At 39.5% G+C, this 27,197-nt stretch overlaps 1 protein-coding gene and 2 pseudogenes across 8 annotated transcripts in view; 2 read left to right on the forward strand and 1 right to left on the reverse strand.

Moving 5' to 3' along the window:
• SRPK2 (SRSF protein kinase 2) overlaps positions 1 to 27,197 on the forward strand; it is a 239,373-nt gene that overhangs the window by 135,485 nt on the left and 76,691 nt on the right. For all 8 annotated transcript variants that reach the window (XM_070369649.1, XM_070369652.1, XM_070369653.1 and 5 more), the window contains one exon: positions 26,833 to 26,984. In XM_070369649.1, coding sequence (XP_070225750.1) covers positions 26,833 to 26,984 — 152 coding nt within the window. The remainder of the gene's footprint in view (positions 1 to 26,832; positions 26,985 to 27,197) is intronic.
• Positions 1,641 to 26,968, forward strand: LOC102280507 (large ribosomal subunit protein uL23 pseudogene; annotated as a pseudogene).
• LOC102282568 (V-type proton ATPase subunit e 1 pseudogene) lies at positions 14,369 to 14,850 on the reverse strand (annotated as a pseudogene).

The raw sequence follows: 27,197 nt of genomic DNA on the forward strand, positions 1-27,197 counted from the left end.
ATTGCTGGGACAATTGGTTATACATATGGAATGAACCAATACCAGAGCTTTACCTCACACATTAAAGGAAAACTCCAAGTGGGTAATTCTTTGACCTCTAGATTATACACTTTTAAGCAGGGAGTTTCATATTTTTTCTTTCGTGACCCAGTGTGTACCCAAATGTATCTTTGTATAATTGAAATGTTAAAAGAAGCAGTACTCTTACACCTAAATGCATATTTTCTACTTTATTTCTTTTTTAATAAAATACAGTCTGTGACCCAGTACATTGGTTTCATGAGTTGCTGAGTATAGCTTGACAGAAGTGACAGGCTGCCTTTGAGAAGCTCTTGTATGTGTGTACAGGGAGATGTGTGTGAAAATGTCAGAATGTTTATGATAATATACATCCTGGACATTCATTGAGAAAAGGACTCAATATACGGATAAATATTAAGATGACGTAATACTATATGACAGTTACAGTGAGAACTGGAGTTGGAGTTACCTCTATCAACATAGATAAATCTTGGAAAACAAACTGGGAAAAAACTGTAAAATGTTGTATCATACTGTTATTGGTACAAGCTGAGTCTTAATTTCCGGATAGCTGTTAACTGTCGAAGGACGAACTGAGGCGGGGGAGAGGTTGGGCTTCAGCTCTGTAGTAACTTGGTCATTCATTTAAAAAGATCTGAAGCAATTATGACTGAATGTCAAGGTTTGTTAATATGCAAGTGAGTGTATCTGTTTTGTTTTGTTTTGAATAATGGAATATAATAAATAAATATGAGGGAGACAAAAAGGAGCAAAGGGGTTGGATGAGGCTGGGGCCTTAAGCAAGGCCCAGATCGTCAGAGTTGTATTTATCATGTTAAGAATATTTTGCCTTATCTTGAGGGCAAAAGAATTTAAGAAAGAAATGAGATAACATTTGTGTTTTTGAAGACTTATTTTCACTAATGTGTAGGACATAAATTGGGTGAATGGAGGTTGAGGGTAACATCATCGTAATTGAGTGTTGAGGTATTTGTGGTATGAGCACAGCAGGGTGGTACGAGTGGGAGGAAGGTCTGTAGATATCAAAGAGGCCAATTCATTGGTAGCCAATCACATTTAGGGGCAGGGGCTGAAGTTGAGGATAACTCTTAGGGTCTCTGTTCACCACTGTTGTATATAAATGGTGGTGATTGTGATTGTCCCTGGAAGGGGAAACAGAAAAGCTGAATCAGATTATAGGTGATACATACAGAGAGGACTGGATAGTAATTCAAATTTTTCTATGGGAAGGTGGTTATGCTAATCATTTTCAGCTTGAATTTCGAAAGAACTAGAACTAAAATTTTATAATTATAATTTTTATGTTCACACAGGTGTATTTTGGTTTTTGTTACATTGTTTGGTTTTGATTACCAAGGTAATTTTCTCTTTAAAGATGCATGCATGCTAAGTTGCTTTAGTCATGTCTAACTCTTTGTGACCCTGTGGACCGTAGCCCACCAGGCTCCTCTGTCCATGGGGACTCTCCAGGCAAGAACACTGGAGTGGGTTGCCATTTCCTCTTCCAGAGGATCTTCCCAACCCAGGATCAACCTGCTTCTCTCACGTCTCACTTTGGCAGGCTGCAGCTTTACCACTAGCGCCACCTGGAAAGCTTTCTTAAAGACGAAAGAGGGGCCTTTTCATGAAGATGGCGCCGGAGGCGAAGAAGGAGGCCCCTGCCCCTCCTAAAGCTGAAGCCAAAGCAAAGGCTTTGAAGGCCAAGAAAGCAGTGTTGAAAGGTGTCCACAGCCACAAAAAAAAGAAGATCCAGATGAAGCCCACCTTCTGGCGGCCCAAAACACTGCGGCTCAGGAGGCAGCCCAAATATCCCCGGAAGAGCACCCCAGGAGAAACAAACTTGACCGCTATGCCACCATCAAATTCCTCTCACCACCAAGTCAGCCATGAGGAAAATGGAAGACAACAACACACTGGTATTCATTGTGGATGTCAAGACCAAAAAGCACCAAATTAAACAGGCTGTGGAGAAGCTCTATGACATTGATGTGGCTAAGGTCAATACTCTGATCAGGCCTGATGGAGAGAAGAAGGCATATGTTCGACTGGCTCCTGACTATGATGCTTTGGATGTTGCCAACAAAATTGGGATCATCTAAACTGAGTCCAGCTGGCTAATTCCAAATATAAAAGTTTTCACTTAAAAAAAAAAAAAAAGATGGAAGAGGGGAATTCCTTAGCTGTTGGATTTGACCCATGTTCAGTCCTTAGCTGGAGAACTAAGATTTCGCAAGTCGTGTGCCAAGCCCAGGGGAATAAAAAGATGGACCAAAAGGTGCTATGATTGTCTGACAAAGTACCAGCTTGAATAGTAATGGAGATACTAGAAATGATAATGGAAAATTGGGTTTGCATCATTATACAGTTTGTGTATGTTTATCGTACTTTCAGATGTACCATTGGGTATGGTTCTTTTTATCTGTTGGGTTTTTCCTTCATGATTTAGCATTCTTAAACATTATAAGAATTTTTAAAGTAATACCACTGTTTCTTAGGTTTATAATTTTAACTGTTTCAGTTGCAGCTGGTTCAGGAAGCCAGCTTTGTGTTTATTCTGTTATTACTTTATTGTCTTCCTTTCACATGAAAGAAATTTCGTAAAACCCAAAGTCAGCAATTCCACTGAACCCATAAATAGAAACCATTTTTCTGTTGGGGGCATGCTGGGATGCACCTGCTGGTGGAATGGAAACCTACTTTGTCTTTCTATATCCATCTTTATATGTTGGAGATGTTACTAAAAATCTTCAAAGATGAGACACCCTTGTGTGTTTCATCATCAGAGATTCTGTTCCCTTGTTTGTAAATCAGTGTATACCTAGCACAATGCATGGCATGTGCTGTGCTTAGTTTCTCAGTCATGTCTGACTCTTTGCAACCCCATGGACTGCAGCCCACCAGGCTCCTCTGTCCATGGGGATTCTCCAGGCAAGAATACTGGAGTGGGTTGCCATGCCCTCCTTCAGGGGATCTTCCCAACTCAGGGACTGAATCCAGGTCTCCTGCGTTGCTGGCGGATTCTTTACCATCTGAGCCACCAGGGAAGCCCAAGGATACTGGAGTGGGTAGCCTATCCCTTCTCCAGGGGATCGTCCCGACTGAGGAATCGAACCAGGGTCTCCTGCATTGCAGGAGGATTCTTTACCAGCTGAGCTACCAGGGAAGTCTGCATGGCATGTAGTTGGTCTTTAATAAATACTTGTTGAATGAAAGTACCATCTTATTGAATGTTTGAATCTTTTACAGTTTGTTTTTAAAGTTCAGTTATTGCTTTGTAAAAATAAAGGCATCACTCCTGAAAGCATGTTTTTACTTAGAATAAGAACACAGAAGTGGTTCACAGTGAGCAGGATTATATGAGAGGTTTGGGTGTTCTGTGATGTAATTCATGGTAGAATGAGCCTTGTTTGTGCTGAGCCTTTCACTGGTCAGGCAGTCTTATAAAGTACAAGTAGGGTTTCCAGATAAAGACATTTTTATTTGTTTAAATTTACACATATATTATCCAGAATTATATGGTAAATAATTTTATTACTTTTGGGCATTGAACTTATTTTAGAAAAGGGTTTAGATAAATAATATTAAAATTTGAAAATGGTGGCATATTTTTAAATTAAAGAAAGTAGTTAGATGTTTGAATAGTAGCTGTCTTCTTGAGCTATCTTCTATAGTAAGAACTCAGGGTTTTTTCTTCTTTATTTCAACTGTTTGAAATGCAGGTGAGAAAAAATACAGAGTGTTGAAATCTTGTGATATGCGAGACACTGAACCAGAAATTGGATGGTGTGGAGAAGGTGGTGCCTGGGCATGGGAGAGGAAAATATGTCTGCAGGTGATTGAACTGCCTGAAGGCTGAGCTCTGTGGAGGAGTGCAGGTCCTTCTGCAGACTTGCCTGTTGAAGGGAGAGTGCATCTGCTGAGATAGAGTGAGTGAGGAAGCATGGCTTTTTAAGGCAGACTAGATGGTCTTGCGGAGAAGGCAATGGCACCCCACTCCAGTACTCTTGCCTGGAAAATCCCATGGACAGAGGAGCCTGGTGGGCTGCAGTCCATGGGGTCACTAAGAGTCGAACATGACTGAGCAACTTCCCTTTCACTTTTCACTTTCAAGCATTGGAGAAGGAAATGGCAACCCACTCCAGTGTTCTTGCCTGGAGAATCCCAGGGATGGGGGAGCCTGGTGGGCTGCCGTCTATGGGGTCGCACAGAGTTGGACACAACTGAAGCGACTTAGCAGCAGCAGCAGCAGCAGATGGTCTTGAGTCCTACTAGGAGATCCACTTGGGTAGGGAGGTATGCGAGGATGACAGACGCAGATTGGGAAGGAATGGGCTTCAGTTCCACCTTCTGCCTGGATTATTAAAATGTAGAAAGAAAGCCTGTGACTAACTGGTCAGCACCTTCCTAATCTCTTCAGAATAAGCTTTTTCATTTTTGCGTACATTAGTTCAAGTATAGTTGTTGCAGTTGATTTTTTTCTTTTTAAGCTGAAGCGATCTGCAGATTATTCTTGGAGTTATGGCTGTTGGGCCCATCTGGGCAGGTAGAGTTAAGGTTGTGAAACCTATTTTTCTGGATGGAGAAGCCCTGGGTAGAGGTGGGTCTGGCCCCTCAGGTGTCTTTGTGCAGTCAGCATAGACTCAACAACTCCCTTATCCTTGGGTCATTTTGAACAAAGAATTGCATTAGTAGTGGAAATTTTATTCTGTGCTCTTTGTTCCTTTAAAAAAAGATTAGTTTAAAAATATTTATTTGAATAAATGTGAAAGCTTTTAGATAATGCCTGCTTCATAGCAGGAACTAGAGTTTAATTTGGCTTTTTCCTCAGTAAAATTATAGACTTCTCTTTTCTGTTTCCCGTGTAGTTTCAACAAAATAAAGTCAGCAGGGCCTTATCACTCTTGTTCATGATGAAGCAAATACACAATGATAACATATAAGGTAGGTCTGTTGGAAGTGTGTTTTAAGATTCATGTTATTATTCATTCTATTGCTGCATTTACACTAGAATACTTTCTCAAAAATGTAATTTATGAAGGAAAACATGTAAGGGATACTGCAGAATAATAGTGTTTAAAGAGTTAGCAGTACTCAGAGTAGATACTAAAAGCAGGTAAGAAAATAGAAGTTTTAAAATGGCAATTTCACTGTTAAAAACTGTTTTCTGCTTGAAATGCTTAAATTGTTGGGAATATTGTTTTCAGCTACTGTTTGATCAAATTTTACTTCATATTTTAAGTTTCAAGCTTTACTAATGATAGTGCCTTTTTTGTTTTGATAGCATGGATTGTTACTTATTAGAAAAGTTAATGAGCCATTGAATGAAAATGGTGTTTTCTTTGGTGTCTGGGTGTCTGTAGAGGAATATTTGTAGGAGCTCATCTTAAGCAGTTAAACTATCAGTAAAGATGTTGCCTAATGTTGGCGGTGTAACTTATACAGATTTTTGTATAGCAGTTTCTTAGTATGTTTGGTTTTTAAATGTGGAAAATCTTTAACCTGGTAAGTTACCTTGAGACTGTGTTTCAGGACAATAAACTATTGAAAGAGATTTTTTTTTAAGCTTGGTATCACAAGTCAGACTGTAAAAACTATAAGGATCCAAGAATGAGGAGAAACAAGTTGACTTTAAAGCATTCAGTGTATAAAACATTAATTTTATTGCCACATTTAAGCTCCACCTTTTGTCTGCTGATTTTAAAACAACCATTTAAGTGAAAGCTTACTTCACTTTTTCAGGATTTAAGTCATATTATTTGAGTTCCTAAAATTCTCCCAAATAAGTAGTGATGGATAGACTAACTTGTATGCCTCTCAGTCAGGTGTACACCAGCTGAGAATTTTTGCCTGTTCTTGCCACCGGTTTGTAATTGAGTCCTTACTAAGATTCTTTGCTCATGAATTCCTAACACATAGAAATAGTATATCTGTTCAACAAAATTTCTTGTACTTTCAGTTCAGTTCAGTCGCTCAGTCGTGTCCGACTCTTAGCGACCCCGTGAATCGCAGCATGCCAGGCCTCCCTGTCCATCACCAACTCCCGGAGTTCACTCAGACTCACGTCCATCAAGTCAGTGATGCCATCCAGCCATCTCATCCTCTGTCGTCCCCTTCTCCTCCTGCCCCCAATCCCTCCCAGCATCAGAGTCTTTTCCAATGAGTCAACTCTTTGCATGAGGTGGCCAAAGTACTGTAGTTTCAGCTTTAGCATCATTCCTTCCAAAGAAATCCCAGGGCTGATCTCCTTCAGAATGGACTGGTTGGATCTCCTTGCAGTCCAAGGGACTCTCAGGAGTCTTCTCCAACACCACAGTTCAAAAGCATCAATTCTTCGGTGCTCAGCCTTCTTCACAGTCCAACTCTCACATCCATACATGACCACAGGAAAAACCATAGCCTTGACTAGATGAACCTTTGTTGGCAAAGTAGTATCTCTGCTTTTGAATGTGCTATCTAGGTTAGTCATAACTTTCCTTCCAAGGAGTAAGCGTCTTTTAATTTCATGGCTACAGTCACCATCTGCAGTGATTTTGGAGCCCAGAAAAATAAAGTCTGACAGTGTTTCCACATCTATTTCCCATGAAGTGATGGGACCAACTGGTACTTTATTACTTACTGCATATTTGGGAAGAAGAAAGGAATAGTAAATATATTCTTTAATACAGAAAATTTTCATGACTTCATTGAAGAATCAATGTAAGATAATGAAATCAAAGTTTTAGATTATAGGCTTGATGAATTTATAAAGAAGTAGGCATATACTTCAATTTAGACTTTTAAAATTTATTTATTAATATTTTATTTTGGCTGTGCTGGTGGGCTCTTTTCTGGTTGTGGTGAGCAGGTGGGGCTACTCTAACTGCAGTGTGTGGGCGTCTCACTGCAGTGGCTTCCCTTGATGTGGAGCTCAGGCTCTTGGGTGCACGGGTTTCAGTAGTTGTGGCATGTGGGCTCAGAAGTTGCAGCTCCTGTGCTCTGGAGCACAGGCTCAGTTGCTCCGTGGCATTTGGGATCTTCACAGATCAGGGATCAAACCCATGTCTCCTGAATTGGCAGGCGGATGCGTTACCACTGAGCCTCCAGGAAAGCCCCCAATTTTGATTTTTTAGTCAGCTTATGTTATTTAATATCTCTCTTAGTAAAATGACACTTGCTAATAAGCACACAGGCACTAAAGCATAGCTCTTGTCCTCAGTCATCTATTCAAAGTCACACCTAATGAAGAGTCTTCGACACCCCCTGCCCCAGTAGTGGAAAGCCTAAAACAGACCTGGGTTATAGGAGCTGGATGTCCTTCATCCCAGTGTAGAGAGAATCCAGTGGCTGATATGTAAATGCTCATTAGTTTTTAAGCGAAGTATTTTTAAAACTAAATTCTGTTGTAATTGTATGTGGGCCTGGCCTGGATGTGGCTATTCAGTTTCTTCCATAAAGAATTCTCTTCACGCCTCTAAAGGGAGGCAGAGTGGAGTAAGGAGTCTGAGATTCTGTTAATCATCAAATTGGTTTCTCATCACAGTGCCTTACCATAACTTCTCCAAAATTCTGTAGCCAGATTACAGTCTTTGACCGCCCTGGGGTTAGGGTGAGCAGAGAGGGAGCTGTTGCTGTGTCCAGCTGCTCTGCGGATTCAGTAGCATACCTCCCACAACCTGGTGCTTCCCCAGCCCTTGGTTTTCATGCTCTGGTTCTAAGGAGGTTTCTGATCGATGTCTGTCACTTTTTGTTGTAGCTTTTATTCTTCCTAGTTGTTACCTCTTCCATTCAGTTTGTTGTCTTTCTTGTTTCTTGATTTTTACTGTTTTGTTGTCTGTTATTTTCGACTTTCTTGTTTTTTTTTGTTTTTTACTAAGGGAAGGAGGGGAGAAAAATATGATGTTAATAATCAGTCATGTTAAAAGTCTGTTAGCTGTGCTTTTCTGTTTGAACTCTTATTTATTTATATTTTGATGGAATTAACTAAAATTTGGTTTTACTTGAATGAAGTAGATGATTAAAACAGACTGTGATTAGTGTAATGACTTTTAAAGAGACATACATTTACTAGAATGGAGCATCCTATTCCTGAAATCTTTTGGAGCATCAGGAATTCTTATTTCTATCTGCCTTTCTTTGCCTGTGTCTATTTGTATCTGCTTTCCTCACTTGTATTTGAGTCATAAGCACACTTGGATGTGTTGCCAGTAGACATCTGTTAGATATGGTAATGACTGCTTATAGCAGAAATTCTTAACCATGGGTGTGTGTCAGTCTCCTAGTGACATGGGCCGAGGCACATTTGAGACCTGCGGAGTCAGAATCTCCTGTTCCTAGGCTTTTGTCTTTTGAAAAAGCTTCTACGTGATCATGGTATATAGTTCTAAGAACTACTATATATCTAAAGTAAAAATAGATTTAGTTTTGCATGGCATTTTATATCCTACTAGAAATAAACTCCATATTCTTAATTCAAGGGTGTTAAAATCTGGTCCCAACCTTTCTTTCTAGCACTTCTGCCCATATTCTGCTCTGGGGACCTTGTGTATCAGCAGAAGCAGACTTTCCTGTTGCCATGCCTGGGTCTCCTTCCTGAGAGTCCCCCTTGCCTCCAAAGCCCTCATAGGTCAGCCTCAGAGGCCACTTCTTTCCAAATTCCTTGGGACTAAACTAGCCAGAGAGAGCGTCTCTGCCTTTCTGGATATTTTCTTCTGTCACTGTATTCCTGAGCCATGACTGTGTTGAGGTAATTAAGGTTAGCAGCGTTTCTGAACCAGTGTCTGCCTTGTTTTGTGTTGTTATTTGTATGCTCTAATCTGGTAAACACCTGGTTCCACGCATGAAGACACATTCTACTCATTTTAGCAAGAAAAAAAAAGTTTGATAAATACTTCTTGAACAGATGTGAGGTATTTTCTCTGTAATTGGGTAGTCACGCAGAATTTGGAACTAGAGGGTAGAATCAGAAAATTTATGACACGGGGAAGAAGAGAATATCACAGTCCCTGAGTTCTCTTTGAGTTGGTGGGATGCTTAGACTGGTGGAGTACCTTAGTTCCTGCCACATCAGTCTGATGAGATACCAATTTGATGTTTTTCAAGCAGTCCTCAGTTGTGAGATAAACTTGAACTGGGATGGTACTGTGCCGTGTAAATACAAGGGAGAGTTATTTGTAACATTTGGTTTAATGGGTGCTCGGCTCAGCACCATCTTATATTTTGAATTTCTGTTCCACCTTAGGTAAGACTCTTATACATTCAACACTAAAGTTTTGTTCTCTTAATCTGTGCAGTACTGCCCTTGTAAAACAGTGAGTGGTTTAAAACTAGGCAATGAGTTTCCCATGTGTTCATATCTATGACTTGGAGGTTTGCAGAATTTCATATTTGGTAGTAAAGAGTATTTGACCTGAACCAATTGGGAGTGTAAAAAGAGCATAGGTTAAGAGTTAAGGTTAAGAAGTTAAGAGCATGGTGGCTCACTAGGTTAAGCTCACTGGTGGCTATGATGATCTGTTTTGTTTTGTTTTCCTTTTAGTCAGCTTTATTAAGATGTAATTTACATTAAATAAGTTTCACCATTTTTAGGTATACAGTTCAATGACTGTTGTACATACACATGGTGTAACCACATTGATGAGGTAACATTTCATCAGCACCAAAAGTTCCCCTGAGTCCCTTTACAGTCGGTACCCTTTCCCCACTCCTTAGCCTCTGGTGACCATTGTTCTGCTTCTCATCACTAAAGGTTTGCCTTTTTAAAATGGAATCATATGCGTTATAGTTTGACTTCTTTCTTAGCAGAGTTCTTTTAAATTTATTCATGTTCTAGGATTTATTGTTCCTTGTTTAGTATTGTTGAGTGATTATTCCATTGTTTAGCAACAGTTTATCCTTTTTACTGGCATCTTTTGGTGAGCTTTAAACTGGCACATTATTTGTTTAAGGATTTATTTGACATCTAGTATCCAGACTGTAGAGAAGGATTCTTGCCTGAAAAATCCCATGGACAAAGGAGCCTAGTGGGCTACAGTCCATGGGGTTGCAGAGTCAGACACAAATGAGCGACTAAACAACAGAAGCAATCCAAACTACACATGAGCATAATTTTTCTTGCTTGTGAAAGTGAAAGTTGCTCAGTCGTAGATCATTAAAATCAAGTAGAAACAGACAAAAGGACTTGAAAGTAGTGTTTACAGTGGTTACATATGGAGTCTCTGAAAATGGTCATTCCTGTAAGAATAACATTAATGTGCTTCAACATCTTTGAAGAACTATATACACAATTCCTATAGTAAGGTTGGCATTAATGCTAATTGAAACAACAGTCTTAAAAAATAAAGCCATTTATCTAAAGTTTAAGAATGTGGATGACTGAAATTATGAAGTTTCAGAGAGGCAGAATATTGCAAAATTCTCAGTCAGCCGTTGTAAATTGTTTTCCCTCTAGGGGAAACAACTTTAAGATGAGAACATTTCTGTTGTGTAGTCCACTGAAACTAGGTTACAAGACGGCCTGAGCACTGGGCTTAAGTTTGTACTTGTCAAAAAAAAACCTATGTAGAACAAGTCATGTGTTACCGGAGAATGTTAGTATGCAGTTTGCTTACTTGTTAAAAAATTCCATGTTAGACTCTTTTTTAAAAATCTAGATGTGTTTGTAGCAGCAGTACAACATCTTTTGTCATTTTGCTGTGTAGAAGTATATGATAATTAACGAGGGATCCTTCTGAAACATCCTTAAATCTCATAACCAGTTATGATTATAAAATACATGAGTTTAGAAACAGAGGTTAAGAGGTAGACTGATGCTGACCTTTGCATTAGGATAGTCACAGATGAGCAGAGGGCCAGAGAGGTCTGGTCGCAGTATCATGCATGATATATCAGGGTCAGTCAGTTCAGTTCAGTCGCTCAATCGTGTCCGACTCTTTGCGACCCTATGAATCACAGCACGCCAGGCCTCCCTGTCCATCACCAACTCCCAGAGTTTACCCAGACTCATGTCCATCGAGTTGGTGATGCCATCCAGCCATCTCATCCTCTGTCGTCCCCTTCTCCTCCTGCCCCCAATCCCTCCCAGCATCAGAGTCTTTTCCAATGAGTCAACTCTTCGCATGAGGTGGCCAAGGTACTGGAGTTTCAGCTTTAGCATCATTCCTTCCAATGAACACCCAGGGCTGATCTCCTTTAGAATGGACTGGTTGGATCTCCTTGCAGTCCAAGGGACTCTCAGGAGTCTTTTCCAACACCACAGTTCAAAAGCATCAATTCTTTGGCGCTCAACTTTCTTCACAGTCCAACTCTCACATCCATACATGACCACTGGAAAAACCATAGCCTTGACTAGACGGACCTTTGTTGGCAAAATAATGTCTCTGCTTTTGAATGTGCTATCTATGTTGGTCATAACTTTCTTTCCAAGAAGCAAGTGTCATTTAATTTCATGGCTGCTATCACCATCAGGGTATACTTCCTTATTAGTCATAACTGGAGCTCTGAGGAAACTAGTTCATGGTATCCACATACCAGAAGGATGGGAACTGGACGTGAGGATTAACCTTCATTGACTGCCTACTACATGCACAGTTACCATACCAAAGAATTTATGTATCATCCCTTTTAATTATCTTAAACCTCTGACTTTCATTAGAGGCTCAGGGAAGTAGTCACTGACTTGAGTTCTTGTGGATTTTTAAGTGATGAAACTGGTTTTCACACCTAACCCACAGGCTTTCTATCAGAAAACTGTGTGTTATTTCTGGTGTGTTTCTACCAGAAAACTGTGTGTTGTTTGGACTTGGACTTTTATCCTAGCTCTCTAGCCCTAGACGGTTCACTTTGTTGTTCTTTAGTAAATTCTCCTGAGGCAGCAAGGATTGGGGAGGGGTGGAGTGGTGTTGGGGTCAGAGATTGGAACCACTTTCCCACTTTCCCAGCATCCTCTTTTCTCTTTCTTGTCTTTATAAATGAATAATTTATTTTGGTACGCATGTGTGTGATACCCAGTTGAAAAGGTATCAAAGGAGTTTAAGGAATATTTGAAAAGTTAATTCTTCTCCCTGACCATCAGTCATTGAGTTCCTTTTCCTGGAGAGAGCCATTATTGTCAGTTTGCTGTTGCTCCTACCAGAAATAGTCTGTTAACGGGAGGTGCGTGCTTTGTATCCGTAAAACAAACGTTACATGCCATACACAAATGTTCTGTGCCTTTGTATTCATCAGTGGCATATCTTCCATAGTAGAACATAGAGGACAGCCTCTTTTTTAGCATGTAACAACTTTTTTAGTCTACATACAGAATTGTGCAACCATCACCAGAACATTTTCATCATCCTTAAGAGTAATTCTGTATACTTGAGTAGTTACTTCCATTTCTTCAAATCCCCTCAACCATAAGCAGCTACTAACCTACTTTCTCTCTCTCCTAGGGACTGCATATAAATGGAATCATGCAATATAATCTTTTATGACTGGTTTCTTTCATTTACCATAATCTTTTCAAGGATCATCCATGTTGTATCATCTATCAGTACTTCCATTACTTTTTATTGCTGAGTAATATTCTGTTATATTACGATTTTCTTCTATTTATTCATTCATCAGTTAATAGATGTTAGATTGTTTCTGCTTTTGACTATTTTGAATAATGAGGCTAACAACATTTATCTGCAGGTTTTTCTTTTGAAGTACATTTTAGCCTCTCTTACATATATTTAAGAATAGAATTGCTGGGTCATATGGTAACTCTGTTCAACCTTTTGAGAAACTGCGTCTAGTTTTTCAAAATGGCTGTCTCATTTTCCTTTCTTATGAACAGTCTGTGAGGATTCTAATCTTTGCACATTCTTGCCATCCCTTGTTGCTGTCTTTTTGACTTGCTGTCCTAGTAGGTGTGAACTCATGTCTCGCTGTGGTCTGTGTATTTGGCTGCGCCAGGTCTTAGTTGTGACACTCTGGACCTTTGCTCTTTGTTGTGGTGTGAGGGGTGTTTATTTACAGCATGTGAACTCTTAGTTGTGGCATCATTGTGCTTTTGATTTTTGTTTTTCTGATGGCTAATGATGAACATCTTTTCTATGAGTTTTAAATAGTTTTAGCTCTTAATATCTGGTTCTGTGATCAACTATGAGTTAATTTTTTTTTTTTAATGGTGTGTGTTAGGAGTCCAAGTTTATTCTTTTGCATGTGGATATTCATTTTCTCATGACCATTTGTTTAAAAAAACACTTCTTTCCTTATTGAATGGTCTTGGCACCTTTGTTGAAAAATCATTTGACTGTAATCTGAGGGTTTATTTCTGAACTGTCTATTCCACAGAGTTGATTCCTGTACCTTTTTTGTAAGTTTTGAAATCAGGAAGCATGGGTTTTCCAGTATTATTCCTTTTCTATATTGTTTTGGCTCTTCTAGGTTGTTGCATTTCCATATTAATTTTAGGAATGGCTTGTCAATTTCTGCAAAGAAGCCAGCTGGTATTTTGATAGGCATTGGGTTGAATTTGTAAGTCAGTTTGGGGCATATTGTCATCTTAACAGTATTAAATCTTCAATCCATTAACAAGGGATTTTGTTCTATTTATTTGATGGTAGTGGTTTAGTTGCGAAGTCATGTCTGACTCTTCGGACCCCATGGACTGTAGCCCGTCAGGCTCCTCTATCCATGGGATTTTCCAGGCAAGAATACTGGAGGGGGTTGCCATTTCCTTCTCCAGGGGATTTTTCTGACCCAGGGATCATACCCAGGTCTCCTGCATTGTAGGCATATTCTTTACTGACTCAGCCACTAGGGAAGCCCAAGATCTGTTTATTTAGATCTTTAATTTCTTTCAGTGGTATTTTTTAGTTTTCATAGTATATGTTTTGAACTTCTTTTGTTAAATTTATTTCTATGTACAGTTTACCCTTAACACAGGTTTGAACTACTTGGGTCCACTTACATGTGGATTTCTTTTTTACAGTAGTACCCATGTATACGGAGGGCCAGCCATAAGTAATATTTGGATTTTCAATCTTGCCCCAGCCCTCTCTAATTGTTCAAGGGTCAACTGTATTTTTTTTCCCCATAGAAAGCAGAAAAAATAATTTACTCCAAAAAATGGCAGAAATAAATTCATTTTGAAAATATACTTTGGTATAATTCTGGTGAAACAGATTTTTCCCTCTGAACATGTTCCCCTACTGGCTGTCCCACTGAAGTTTTATTGTCTTGTAATTTTTAAACATTTCTCTGATTCCCATGTAATGAGCTGGCAGTAGCCATCTTCAAATCCACAGGTTCCAAGGAGAGAGTATTGTTGGCTATTTTTCAGAAGAATAGCACTTTGTATTTCAAAAGACTATAAAAACATTTTATGGAGGCAGCACAGTTTAGGGTAAGTAGGCACATCTTTTATCAAAGTGTAAGAAAGGTGACAGGAAAAAATGCTGCAATGTAGAATAAGGCTTTCAAATGTGGTGGGAACCTTTTCAAGGCTGCTGATGGCTAAAACGGTCAAGTCAAGGAAAGTGGTCTGAGTATGAGGTGATTTTGAATGTAGAAGAGTTCTGTTTGTGATCTCAGTGACTGGTGTGCAGGTCTTCTTTCTCAAGGGCAATGATGCTTGAGGTACCATATGGTTCCATTTTTCAGTTGTGGTCCAAAGAGAGGGTTGAGTTGGGCCAGAATTGTAACCAGCCAAAAGAGATAGCAGCAAACCAAACAGGTCACCAAAATGGTGGTGATAACTCCCCAGCTGGGAATGCTCAGGTGGAACCAGGACACCAGGAAGCTGATGAAGCCACAGAATTCATTGATCACATTGAGAGGCACCGTGAGGCTGGTATCTGCCATGATTGCTGCCAGAGCTTTGTATATTTTTTTTTTTTGACACTATTGTGAATGAAATTTTCTTTATTTGCCTCATTCTTTATATTGTCTGCATGTGCCATAATCTATCATTAGGTTATTAACAAATCTCCCCTTGATGGATATTTAAGTCCCCAAACATTGCTATTTGTAGACATTGTCACTGTATTTGGTAAATTCCAATAAGGAGGTGTGCTGAGCTAAAGGATGCTCTAAAATATTAAAATCATCAAAAATGAATATGCTGTCCTTGTTTATAATTTTATGGCTAAAACTTTCAGAAGTGGACTATATAAAAAAATGGTTCCAAATGCCTTTTCAGTTTTTTTTTTTTTCTTTTTAACTTATTAAAAGTAATGATATGCTAGAGGAAGTTCATGCTGCTAAAGTATTGGCTAGAGCAGCCTGTCCAGTAGAACTTTCTGGGATGATGGAAATGTTCTATCATCTGCACTGTTCAGTAATGTAGCCACTAACTGTTGTGTGTAACTGTTGAACACTTAAACTGAGGGAAGAGTGACTGAAGAACTGAGTCTTAAATTTTAATTCTGCTTAATTTGGCTAGTGGCTATTGTGTCATATAATTGTAGTTGCTTTTAGATTTAAGCTTGCAGAAGGGACTCCCTGGTGATCCAGTGGTTAGGAATCCACCTGCCAGTACAGGGGATGTGGGTTTGATCCCTGGTCTGGGAAGATCCCACATGTCATGAAGCATCTAAGCCTATGCATGGGCCACTACTGCTGAGCCGCGAGCACCTAGAGCCTGTGCTTCGCGACAAGAGAAGCTACGAAAATGAGAAGCCCAATTCAGCAACTAGAGAAAACCCAGGTGCAGCAGTGAAGATCCAGTGCAGCCAAAATTAATAAATACATAAAATAAATTACCAAAAACCCCTTACCAAAAAGAAAAAAAGCAACCTTGCGGAGGTGTGCAAGAGCCATGTCCAAAGTGGGACATCTTGCATTATTTCCTGAGTAGCATGAGGCAATCATTAGTGGTTCTAGTTAAGTTTCATCAATATGGATCTCAGTAAACAAGTTTTTTTTTGGAGGGGGAGGGGGAATGGTGTTTGCAGTTTACCTTATACCCAGCTGGCTTCATATTGCCTACAAACAGATTTAGATAGAAACATGTGGGTCCTTAGTTCGCTAGTTTTTATATGTGTATCTCATCTTGATGTAAAAGGTATACTTATACAAGGTAAAACTTGTGTATTCTCTAAAATCTGTTTTTAAATTTATGAATTTATCTCAGTGATTATGCCTTGGGTCACTGACTGAAGATCAGGAACCGGAGAAGGCTAGAATCTGTTGGTGGTTTGACTAACCTTGTATGTTAGCTCTCAACTAAAGCTCTGCTCTTGGCTCTTTAATTCCTCAGTTCTTCCTGGCACTCACACATGCTTAGAAAGGCTTTAGCTACCAACTGCTTGGGCTTCTGAGGTGGCTCAGTGGTAAAGAATCTACCTGCCTATGCAGGAGATGCAGGTTCAATCCCTGGGTCGGGAAGATCCCCTGGAGAAGGAAGTGGCAACCTACTCCAGTATTCTTGCCTAGGAAATCCCATGGACAGAAGAGCTTGGTGGGCTATAGCCCATGGGGTTGCAAAAAGTCAGATGCCACTGAGCATGTACACACCAGCTACTTAATCATGACCTCTGATTCTATTTACAGCCCAAACCTTTGTTTTTTAGCTATGCATATCAAATAGTCCACTGTATTTCTACAATGCTAGACATCTCACATGCTCCTCAAACTCTGATGAGATGAAACAGAAGTACACTTTCACTGAAAACCATTCCTCCTCCTCCTCCTGCTCTGTTCTCCATCCAAATTAATGGCACTCAATATGCCAGCAAATTTGGAAAACTCAGCAGTGGCCACAGGACTGGAAAAGGTCCGTTTTCATTCCAATCCCAAAAAAAGGCAATGTCAAAGAATGCTCAAACTACCGTACAATTGCACTCATCTTACATGCTAGTAAAGTAATGCTTAAAATTCTCCAAGCCAGGCTTCAGCAATACATGAACCATGAAATTCCAGATGTTCAAGCTGGTTTTAGAAAAGGCAGAGAAACCAGAGATCAAATCGCCAACATCCGCTGGATCGTCGAAAAAGTAAGAGAGTTCCAGAAAAACATCTATTTCTGCTTTATTGACTATGCCAAAGCCTTTGACTATGTGAATCATAATAAACTGTGGAAAATTCTGAAAGAGATGGGAATACCAGACCACCTGACCTGCCTCTTGAGAAACCTGTATGCAGGACAGGAAGCAACAGTTAGAACTGGACATGAAACAACAGACTGGTTCCAAACAGGAAAAGGAGTACGTCAAGGTTGTATATTGTCACCTTGCTTATTTAACTTATATGCAGAGTACATCATGAGAAACGCTGGGCTGGAAGAAGCACAAGCTGGAATCAAGATTGCTGGAAGAAATCTCAATAACCTCAGATATACAGATGACACTACCCTTATGGCAGAAAGTGAAGAGGAACTAAAGACCCTCTTGATGAAAGTGAAAGAGGAGAGTGAAAAAGTTGGTTTAAAGCTCAGCATTCAGAAAACTAAGATCATGGCATCCGGTCCCATCACTTCATGGCAAACAGATGGGGAAACAGTGGCTGACTTTATTTTTCTGGGCTCCAAAATCACTGCGGATGGTGTCTGCAGCCATGAAATTAAAAGACGCTTACTCCTTGGAAGGAAATTTATGACCAACCTAGACAGCATATTAAAAAGCAGAGACATTACTTTGCCAACAAAGGTCTGTCTAGTCAAGGCTATGGTTTTTCCAGTAGTTATGTATGGATGTGAGAGTTGGACTAGAAAGAAAGCTGAGTGCTGAAGAATTGATGTTTTTGAACTGTGGTGTTGGAGAAGACTCTTGGGAGTCCCTGGGACTGCAGGGAGATCCAACAAGTCCATTCTAAAGGAGATCAGTCCTGGGTGTTCATTGGAAGGACTGATGTTGAAGCTGAAACTCCAATACTTTGGCCCCCTGATGTGAAAAGCTGACTCATTTGAAAAGACCCTGATGTTGGGAGGGATTGAGGGCAGGAGGAGAAGGGGACGATAGAGGATGAGATGGCTGGTTGGTATCACCAACTCTATGGATATGGGTTTGGGTGAACTCCCAGAGTTGGTGATGGACAGGGAGGCCTGGCGTGCTGCGGTTCATGGGGTCACAAAGAGTTGGACACGACTGAGCAACTGAACTATCTTATATCTTACTATGAGCAACCTAGGAGACAAACACTCACTTCCGGTTAGTGAATTACTAAGTTCTGAATTCAGGTTTTCAGCATCATCAACTCCTTGGATACCTCACTAGTTTTCCTGCTTCTGTTTTTTATCCTTTGTATCCATTCTGTATACCAATTCCATATATTCTTTGCAGAGAACAACTCTCTGGTCCTGAAATTGTGTTTCAGTGGCTCCTATTTGCCTTCAGGATAAAGCCCAAATTCCTTAGAACTGTAAATTTTTTTCTCTTGTCAGCTGACTGATGCTGAACCTTTATGCCTCTGATCACCCTGTTTCCTGGGCTGTGGCCACCCTCTTCCACCCTCTGTGCCTCATTCTGGTCTATATCTAAAATCACCCCCAACATGTAGATGTTTGTGGCTCAGCCCTCTGCCACCTCACCTTCCATGACAACACTGAGAGGAGCTAATTATGTTCCCATATCCACGTGTTTATAGGAATTTCTCTCCCTCTTGTTAGACCATGCATTCCCTCAATGCTGGGCTCCTTTGCACTCTGGTGTATGTCCTGGTACTTGCTGTATGCTTGTCTGAGTATTTGTGGAATCAGTGGATGCCATTTTTACATGCTTTTTGTGCTCTGGTTTAAAGTTTTCTCTTTCTGTACTTCAGTAGTAATAACATGTTCTGCCAGGCTCCACAACTTATATATAAGGTGTTAATAAAGTGGATAAGAAGTATATAGCTCTGCCATACATATGTTGTCAGGTGGTCAAACGTTCAACTCATTTGTTATGTAAGGTGTAGTTTACTTTGATTAACATCTTCACTAACTGTGTTCTGTGTTCTAGAAGACAGTGTACCCTTAGATGTAAAATCATCTAAAATGTCTGACTTGATTGTTTCTGTTAGAATTGGGAACATAAAGTTTTGTTTTTTTTTAACCTTCCTGTGCCTCAAGGAGAACTAGTTCTCAATTCTTAATTCTTCTGATCATTTCAGTTACTTAAAAAAACAAACCCAACCCAGATCTCACTGTTGAGGCCAAAATCTGATAATTTAAAGTCAACTACTCTCTTACTTGGCAGCTCTGTTCATTTTCTATTGCTGCATAACAAATTACCACATTCTTAGCAGCTTGAAACAATACCTGTTTATCAGCTCACAGTTCTGTAAGTCAGAAGTTAGGGCTGCACACTGGACTGAAACCATGCTGTTGGCCAAGGCTGCTGTTCTCATTTGGGGATTCAAGCCCTCTTGTAAGATGTCTGGTATTGACAGATCTCATTTCTTTGCACTGAAGTCCTTGTTAGCCTTCTGGCTGTTGGCTGGGGACCATGCTCACTCCTAGAGGCCACTGGCAGTTTCTTCCAGTGTGGCCCTAATAGGCAGTTCATGACACATTTGCTCTTTTCCAGGCTAGCTCAAGCACATCCCTGACAGCTTCTGTGACCAGAGAACTCACTCTCCTTTAAAAAGGTTCATTTGATTAGATCAGGTCCACCCAGTGTAGCTGTCCTTTTGCCATATAACATAATTGAAAGAGTGATATCATATTCAAGGGCTGCCTACACCCAGAGGAACAGGGAATTACACAGGGTAAGGGGCTTTGGAGCTCGTTTTAGAATTCTACCTACCACCACAGACACTTCACATTTAGGTTTAATTTACAGAAAGATTAGAAATTCTCTTTTCATTGGAGAGGAATACATGAAATCATTGTGGCTTTTTACCCCCTAGCTGTGTGACTTTACCCAGTGCTGTAACAGCTAGCCTTTTAAGATAAGCTATTTTGAGAGAAAGTGTATATTGATTGATTCTATCCTTAAGTAGAAATGCCAGATTGCATGTTTCTCAGGCTGACAGTAGCCACCAAGAGAGGGAGAGTAAGGAGGAGGGTGGGAAGAAGAGAGTGAATTTTAAATCCGGGTGGTCAACATAAGAAAGAAAAAGAAATTTGACTTTATGTGAATGTCCCTAGAATAATACCTGAAGAAATTGGTTTGGAATTTCTTTTTTATGTTTTGGTTAATGATTAAATGAATTAATTTCTAAAACTGTGTCAGTTACCATTTAAGCTGATAACAAAGGAACGTACTTCTTTTTCTGCCAAATGTGAAGTTTACTAGTCTTTTTCTCTGCTGGAATAGAAAAGAAATAGCAGCTGGAAGGAAATCGGAACTCCTATCTGGTTTCCTTGGCAAAATAGAGCAGATGATGCATGCGTTTTGCTAGGGTGGTTCAGTGTTTTCCTCCTTTTTCTGGTAGAGCAAATGTACATGAAAAATATAATATGGTGTAGATGATAATCTTAGAATTCTATGTATTTATGTATGTATCTTTGTTTCTAATGTAATATTAAAAGAAAAATATTTTGTGTTTTTTTTTTTAGCTATTTTTACGATAGCCCTATTTGGAGTAATGATTAGGATATTTAGTTATATTGTATGTAGGGCAAAGTAAATATAGTTCTTTGTGAAAAGTATGAATGACAAATTGGGACTGTGCTTTCTAAATTTTTTATTCTGAAGTCTCTGAATTGGTACATTCTTAAATTACTGGGGCTTCCCCAAATGCTCAGTGGGTAAAGAATCCGCCTGCAGTGCAGGAGACACAGGAGATGTGGGTTTGATCCCTGGGTTGGAAAGACCCCCTGGAGGAGAAAGTGGCAACCCAGTCCAGTATTCTTACCTGAAAAATCCTATGGACAGAGGAGCCTGGCAGGCTACAGTCCAAAGGGTTACAAAGAGTAGGACATGACTGAGCAACTAAGCAAGCAAAAATAACTTGGGCCTTATGTAAACTTCAGACTATTATTAAATAGATAGACTCTCAGACTACTTTTTACAGAACTGCATGTTACTTTTCACTGTAAATGTACTGGGCAGTTGTAAAAGAGACCTTGCATATAGATTGCTTAAATTTAAATGTCGATATTTCTGATTTTTCTTGGAAGTGTATACTTTATTAAAGTATAAAGTGGATATTAAAAGGCATTATATAGTTCCGTAGGCTTCTGCTTTTTAAAAACCAGCTTTTTGAGGTATAATTCACATACCATATATCTTGAAGTATGCAGTTGAGTATTTGTTAGTATATTCACATGGTTGTGTAACCATCACCACATTAGAACATTTTCCTGCCTCCTAAAGAAGCCCTTGTACCTGTTAACAGTCTCCATTTCTCTTCTCTCTTTCCCTTGCTCCCAACCCTAAGCAACCATTAATTCACTCAGTCTCTATAAATTTGTCAGTTTTTCATTTAGTATAATGTTTTCAAGGGGCATCCATGTTGTAGTGTGTATTATCAGCACTTCATTTCTTTCTCTTGCTGAATAATGTTATATTTTAAGGATATACAGTTTTATTTATCCATCTATCAGTTGATGCACATTTGGGTTGTTGCCACTTTTTGTCTATTATGAATAACACTTCTGTGAACATTTTTACACAAGATTTTGTGGGTCAAATGTTTTCATTCCTCTTGAGTATATACCTGTGAGTGGGATTGTTGGGTTTTAATGGGCTTCCCTTGTGGCTCAAAAGGTAAAGAATCTGCCTGCAATGCAGAAGACCTGAGTTCTATCCCTGGGTTGGGAAGATCTCTGGAAAAGGGAATGTCTACCCATTCCAGTATTCTTGCTTGGGAAATCCCATGGTCAGAGGAGCCTGGTGAGCTATATAGTCAATGGCGTTGCAGGGAGTCAGATATGGCTGAGCAACTTTCACTTCTCTCATGGAAACTCTAAATTCAGCCTTCTTCAGAACTATCAGATATTCCAAAACAACTGGTGCTGTGTTACACTCCTGCTACAGTGTACGAGGGCTTCAGTTTCTTCATTCTTGACAGTACTTGTTACTGTGTTTATTATTATTATTATTATTATTATAACCTTCAAGTAGGATGTGAAGTATTATCTCATTGGAGTTTTGAATTCCCTTGCTCAAATGATTAATGATGTTGAACACATTTTCATGTGCTTATTGGTCATTTGTATATCTTCTTTGGAGAATTATCTGTTCTATTTCTTTTCCTTAATTTTTAAATTTATCTTTTTAACATTGCTTATGCTTTTAGTATCATGTCTAAGAAGCATTGCCTAGCCTTAGGTGATTGAGATTTACTCATTTTTTCCCACAAGTTATTCATTTTGAGTTAATATTATGTGTTTATGTGTGGTAGGCCTCACACAGGTATTTTTCTGTTGTTTTTTTTTTTGTTTTGTTTTTATATACAGATAATCATTTGTGTCAGGATCATTTGTTGAAAAGAGTATTTTTTCACCATTTAGTTTTGTTGGCACTGATGTTGAAAATATTAATGTCCTGTCCTATCTCTCCCCCACTGCATCTGACATGATTCTAATAATTTTTGGCCACTGCATGGATTGCAGAATCTTAGTTCCCCAACCAGGAACTGAACCCAGGGCATAGCACTGAAAACACTTAGTCCTAACCACTGGGCTGCCAGGGAACTCCCTAGTAATTCTGAATAATTTTTTCAGTTTGTGTTTTGAAATAATGTCTTGATGGTTATCAGTAGGATTAATGAAATTTTTTTTAATGTCACTTGATGTATTTCATGATTATGCACTTGATGAGATAATCTCTTGATTTTTTTTTTTTTAACAGTTGAGATTTTAACCAAGCTTTTAAGTGTGGTAGAAACCACCAGAGACCACTTTGAAGAAGTCGGCCTTAAGAACAATATGGCATCATTCTCTCTTCTGTACAGTTGCCCTAAGACAAATGATTATGCCTTTTCTGTGTGGTAGGCAGTAACAAGGCTGGATGGGATGAGAAGGAGTCAGTGACTGGGCTGTAACATTTGGCAATTATAGTATATTGACCTTACTATGATGAACTGGGTAATTTGAGAATTGGTGGTTATTGGTGTGAAGCAGATTACTGGGAGACACCTTAGAAAGAAATTATTCACTGGCATGACCACTGCCAAGCCACTCCTCTGCTGTTGTTGAATCTGAGGGTCTAGACTAGTAACGTCTAGTAGAAATGTAATGTGGGCCTCATTTGTAATTTAAAGAGTTCTAGAAGCCACATTAAAAAAACAAAAAGTAGCTGAATTTCATTTTAATAATTTATGTTTAAAACATTATTTTAACATGTAATAAGTATAAAATTATTCAAATATTTCACTTTTTGTACTAAATCTTGGATACTCAGTATGTATTTTACATTTAGAGCACATCTCAGTTAGGACAAGGCACAATTTAAGTGTTCAGCACCCACATGGGGCCAGAAGACAGCACAGTTCTAGATGTTTTGATGTGATAGCCGGTCAAGATATTACATGAACATTACTCAACTTCCTCTGTGTTTCAGGGTACCCTGACTCATTCCTTTAACTTGATAGGACTGGCTTTCGGGTAACTGCCTGCCTGCTGTTCAATGTGACCCTCCCTGAGACCAGAGGGTCTGAAAATTTTGTTAAGTGATATGGCAGCTCACCAAATGGGTCATGAATAATTGAGAGACATATATTATGATAAAGATACCTAAGCCTCTCAAACTAGACAAAATGGGCCTGTGAAAAACTAGAATCTTGCCTCCTGTATCACAGATACAATGTACTCCATTGCAGTGCAGCTGTGTATAACAAATACTACTGATGAGAGGTGCTCACATGGGCATCATTTTGCCCCTGCATCCTTGGATTTGTCAGTGTCTGGACATGTTTTTTTTGATGATTTGAAAAAATGTTTTATTGGAATACAGTTGATTTACAATGTTGTGTTAGCTTTAGGTTTACAGCAAAGTGAACCAGTTATACATAAATTCACCCTTTTCTTTTTTTAGTTTCTTTTCCTTTGTAGGACATTGCAGAATATTGAGTAGAGTTTCCTGTACTATAGAGCAAGTTCTTGTTAGTTACTTATTTTATATGTAGTAGTGTGTGTATGTCGGAGAAGGCAGTGGCACCCCACTCCAGTACTTTTGCCTGGAAACCCCATGGACGGAGGAGCCTGGTGGGCTGCAGTCCATGGGGTTGCTGAGTCGGACACGACTGAAGCGACTTAGCAGCAGCAGCAGCGTGTGTATGTCAGTCCCAATCTCCCAGTGTATCTCCACCCTCCCCACATCCCCTGGTAACTGTAAGTTTGTTTTCTATATTCATGACTCTACTTCTGTTTTGTAAATTGTTTGATTTGTACCCTTTTTTTTTAGATTTCACGTATAAGTGGTATCATGTGATATTTGTCTTTCTCTGTCTGACTGACTTCACTCAGTATGAAAATCTCTAGGTCTATCCACGTTGCTGCAAATGGCATTATTTCATTCCCTTTTTTTGGCTGAGTAATATTCCACTATATATATGTACCACATCTTCTTTATCCATTCCTCTGTTGATGGACATTTAGGATAGCTTTTTCTTGATGTGTTTTGACGATCACAACTGGCATGCAGTGGCTTGAGACCAGGCTGATAGCATTCCACAAAGTAGGAAGCAGCACCCACAACAGTGAGCTATCTGGCCCAAGTTTCAGTGGTGTTGAGCATAGCAGTACCCTGCCATCAGTGAAACAAGATCCTTCACTTTTACTAATTGTTACATAGTCTCCACAGGTAACATGCAGTGTTGTTTTTTCTTTGTTCTGTTTTTTAAATTTAGAGAATCTCTTTCTTCTTTCATGTAAAATTTCTAAGGAAGAAGCAGTCAACTTGTAAAGTATTTCTGATTGAGCCAATTTGTCAGATAGATTCCACCCATGCCTCCTTTTCTCTAACCTCTTCACTTTGGGAAGTGGTGAAACTGGTGAAGTTCCTCTCCTACATCCCCTTCCTCAGACCTCTCTTCCCTGGAACCATTTTACTTTCACTAAAGAAAGTCATGTCTGTTAGAAAAGAAAATAAGCAGTTGCAAAGCTGCCAGAAGGATGATTGCACTTCCATAAGGTCTCCTGGGGGTTTTTTTGGATGTTCTGTCAGAGATGTGGGTGTTTGGTTGTGATGACTTCCTTTCAGTGCTCCGTCATGAGGCACAGTTAACTCAGAATGCTATCACCACCATTGTCCTAATGTCTGTTACCCAGGGAGCTGTAACTTTGAGTCTTCTTAAATTCTAGCAAGTAAAAATCAGTGCTAGTCATTGTCAGATTATAAATGTTCCTTAGTTGTTCTGTCAAAGGTAATCATACTTGCCATTGTTGGCCTTTAAGGTTACTGTGGGGTGTGATCCCCACCCCATCCTTATGACTGCTGGTGTTTCTGTTGCCTTCCTTCATCTGCTGTGGCACTTTTGAGTTTTTGATGACAAACCACAGATGAGCTATAACAACCTTAGGTTGAAGGCAACGTAATAAAGGGTATTTGGGGCCTATCTTAGATTTGGCAAGAATTTCGGGTTTCAGCTTAAAAGAGGGCAGCTTCTCTGTCTCTGCCTCTTGCTAGCAGCTGGAATGAGCTTGCACCCTGTGATGGCTGACCTTCTCAAGCAGGTTTTGAGGGCTCTACACCCTAGGCTGAACCACGGTGAAGAGAGAGGATTTAGAGCCAGCCTTTCATTCTACAAGGAGTAACCGTGTTCCAAAAGGTGCTTTTAGAAAGGGGGCATCAGTACTAGGCAGCCCCGCTCCCTCCAAAAAATGGCTGTTACCTGTTGGTGCCTGTGAAGTACTCCTTGCTCCCCAGACTAGAGGCCCTCTGCCTATCCCACTGAACCTGTTTCTGGGGACCAGTTTAACAGCCAAATCCCATTGTGCTTGTTACTTGGCATCAGTTCCTTCCCCACTTTATACCTGTAGAGCTATGGCCAGCTCAGGGAGAGCAATGGTGGTCCTGTTGTTAGGGTAGCTTGTAACTCAAGGGACATTCTGCATCCAGTTGAGTCTTGAGGTTCAAGATTTCCCATTGGGATATGGCTAGAAATTGCAGTTAAATTTTATAAGTGGAAACTTCATTTTATAGAGTTGCATTATGAATGCCTTATTTTTGAGCAAATTTAATATATTCTTGAGGTATTCTAGATACTTGAAAGGTTTACATCTGTAACCTCTTAAGTTTTTTGCTTCTTTTTAGTGTTATAGGTTTTCCTGTCTTTTGTAAAGAGTATACTAAATATTTAGCTTTATGTGACAATCAGAAATGACCCATGGAAACTTTGCATTGATGTATGAATTGTATTTGTATTAGACTACATTCACATGTTTTCTTTGTTTAATTTCCAGTTTGGAACAATGTTCTTGTCTTGATAAGTAAGGTTGATAGATAACTGAATTGTTTAATGAAAATATCTATGTATCAGTTACAGTAAACATTAGTTGGCTTTTATGAGTTATCCAAGAATCCTAACCACATTTCTATGGTTTCAATGGGTAAATGAATTTTGATTTAAAAATGATGGATAATAAACTTTTTTTTTTTTTTTAATGTCCAGGATTGTTGTCCTCTTTTTTCTAATTTCTGGGAATGTGTTCTAACTAACAAGATTACGTGTCATGGGGGGCTGATTGTCTTATTTCACTTACAATTCATGATATTAGTATATATCTAATTGAAGTATTGAAACTCTGAGTGAAAATGTGCCTGCAAAAATATTCGTCGGCTAATAGGACAGCCAAGGGTAGCCCTCTTGTGATTTGAAACTTTACTTGAATTCACCTGAAATGAAATAACATTAATCAGCATCTCCTCTTAGTGTGTGAAAAGTTATATTGTTTTCCATATTAAGAAACTCTAAAGTGTGTTCATGACGCAGGATTTCCTTCTGAGTCAATAGGAATTCTCCCTCCTCTTGTTTCAGGCCGGAGCCTCAGCAGAAAGCTCCCTTGGTGCCTCCACCGCCGCCTCCGCCACCACCGCCGCCTCTGCCGGACCCTGCCCCACCAGAGCCAGAGGAGGAGATTCTGGGCTCAGACGATGAGGAGCAGGAGGACCCCGCAGACTACTGCAAAGGTGATGTGCTTGCCTTCCCCCCCGGGCCATCCCATGATTTGTTGGGGGTAAGGACAAAGGGAGTTAATGATGCAGACTACTTGATGTCAATATTGTTAAAAAATTTTTAGATTGTTTAGTATAAAATGATACCAGAAAATATGAGAGATATCAGAAGGAAAATTTTCTTAAGAGAGAGAAAGTGAAATACATAGGTGCACATACATATACTGA

This window comes from Bos mutus, chromosome 4, assembly GCF_027580195.1.
Source record: "Bos mutus isolate GX-2022 chromosome 4, NWIPB_WYAK_1.1, whole genome shotgun sequence".
Classification (NCBI taxonomy): domain Eukaryota; kingdom Metazoa; phylum Chordata; class Mammalia; order Artiodactyla; family Bovidae; genus Bos; species Bos mutus.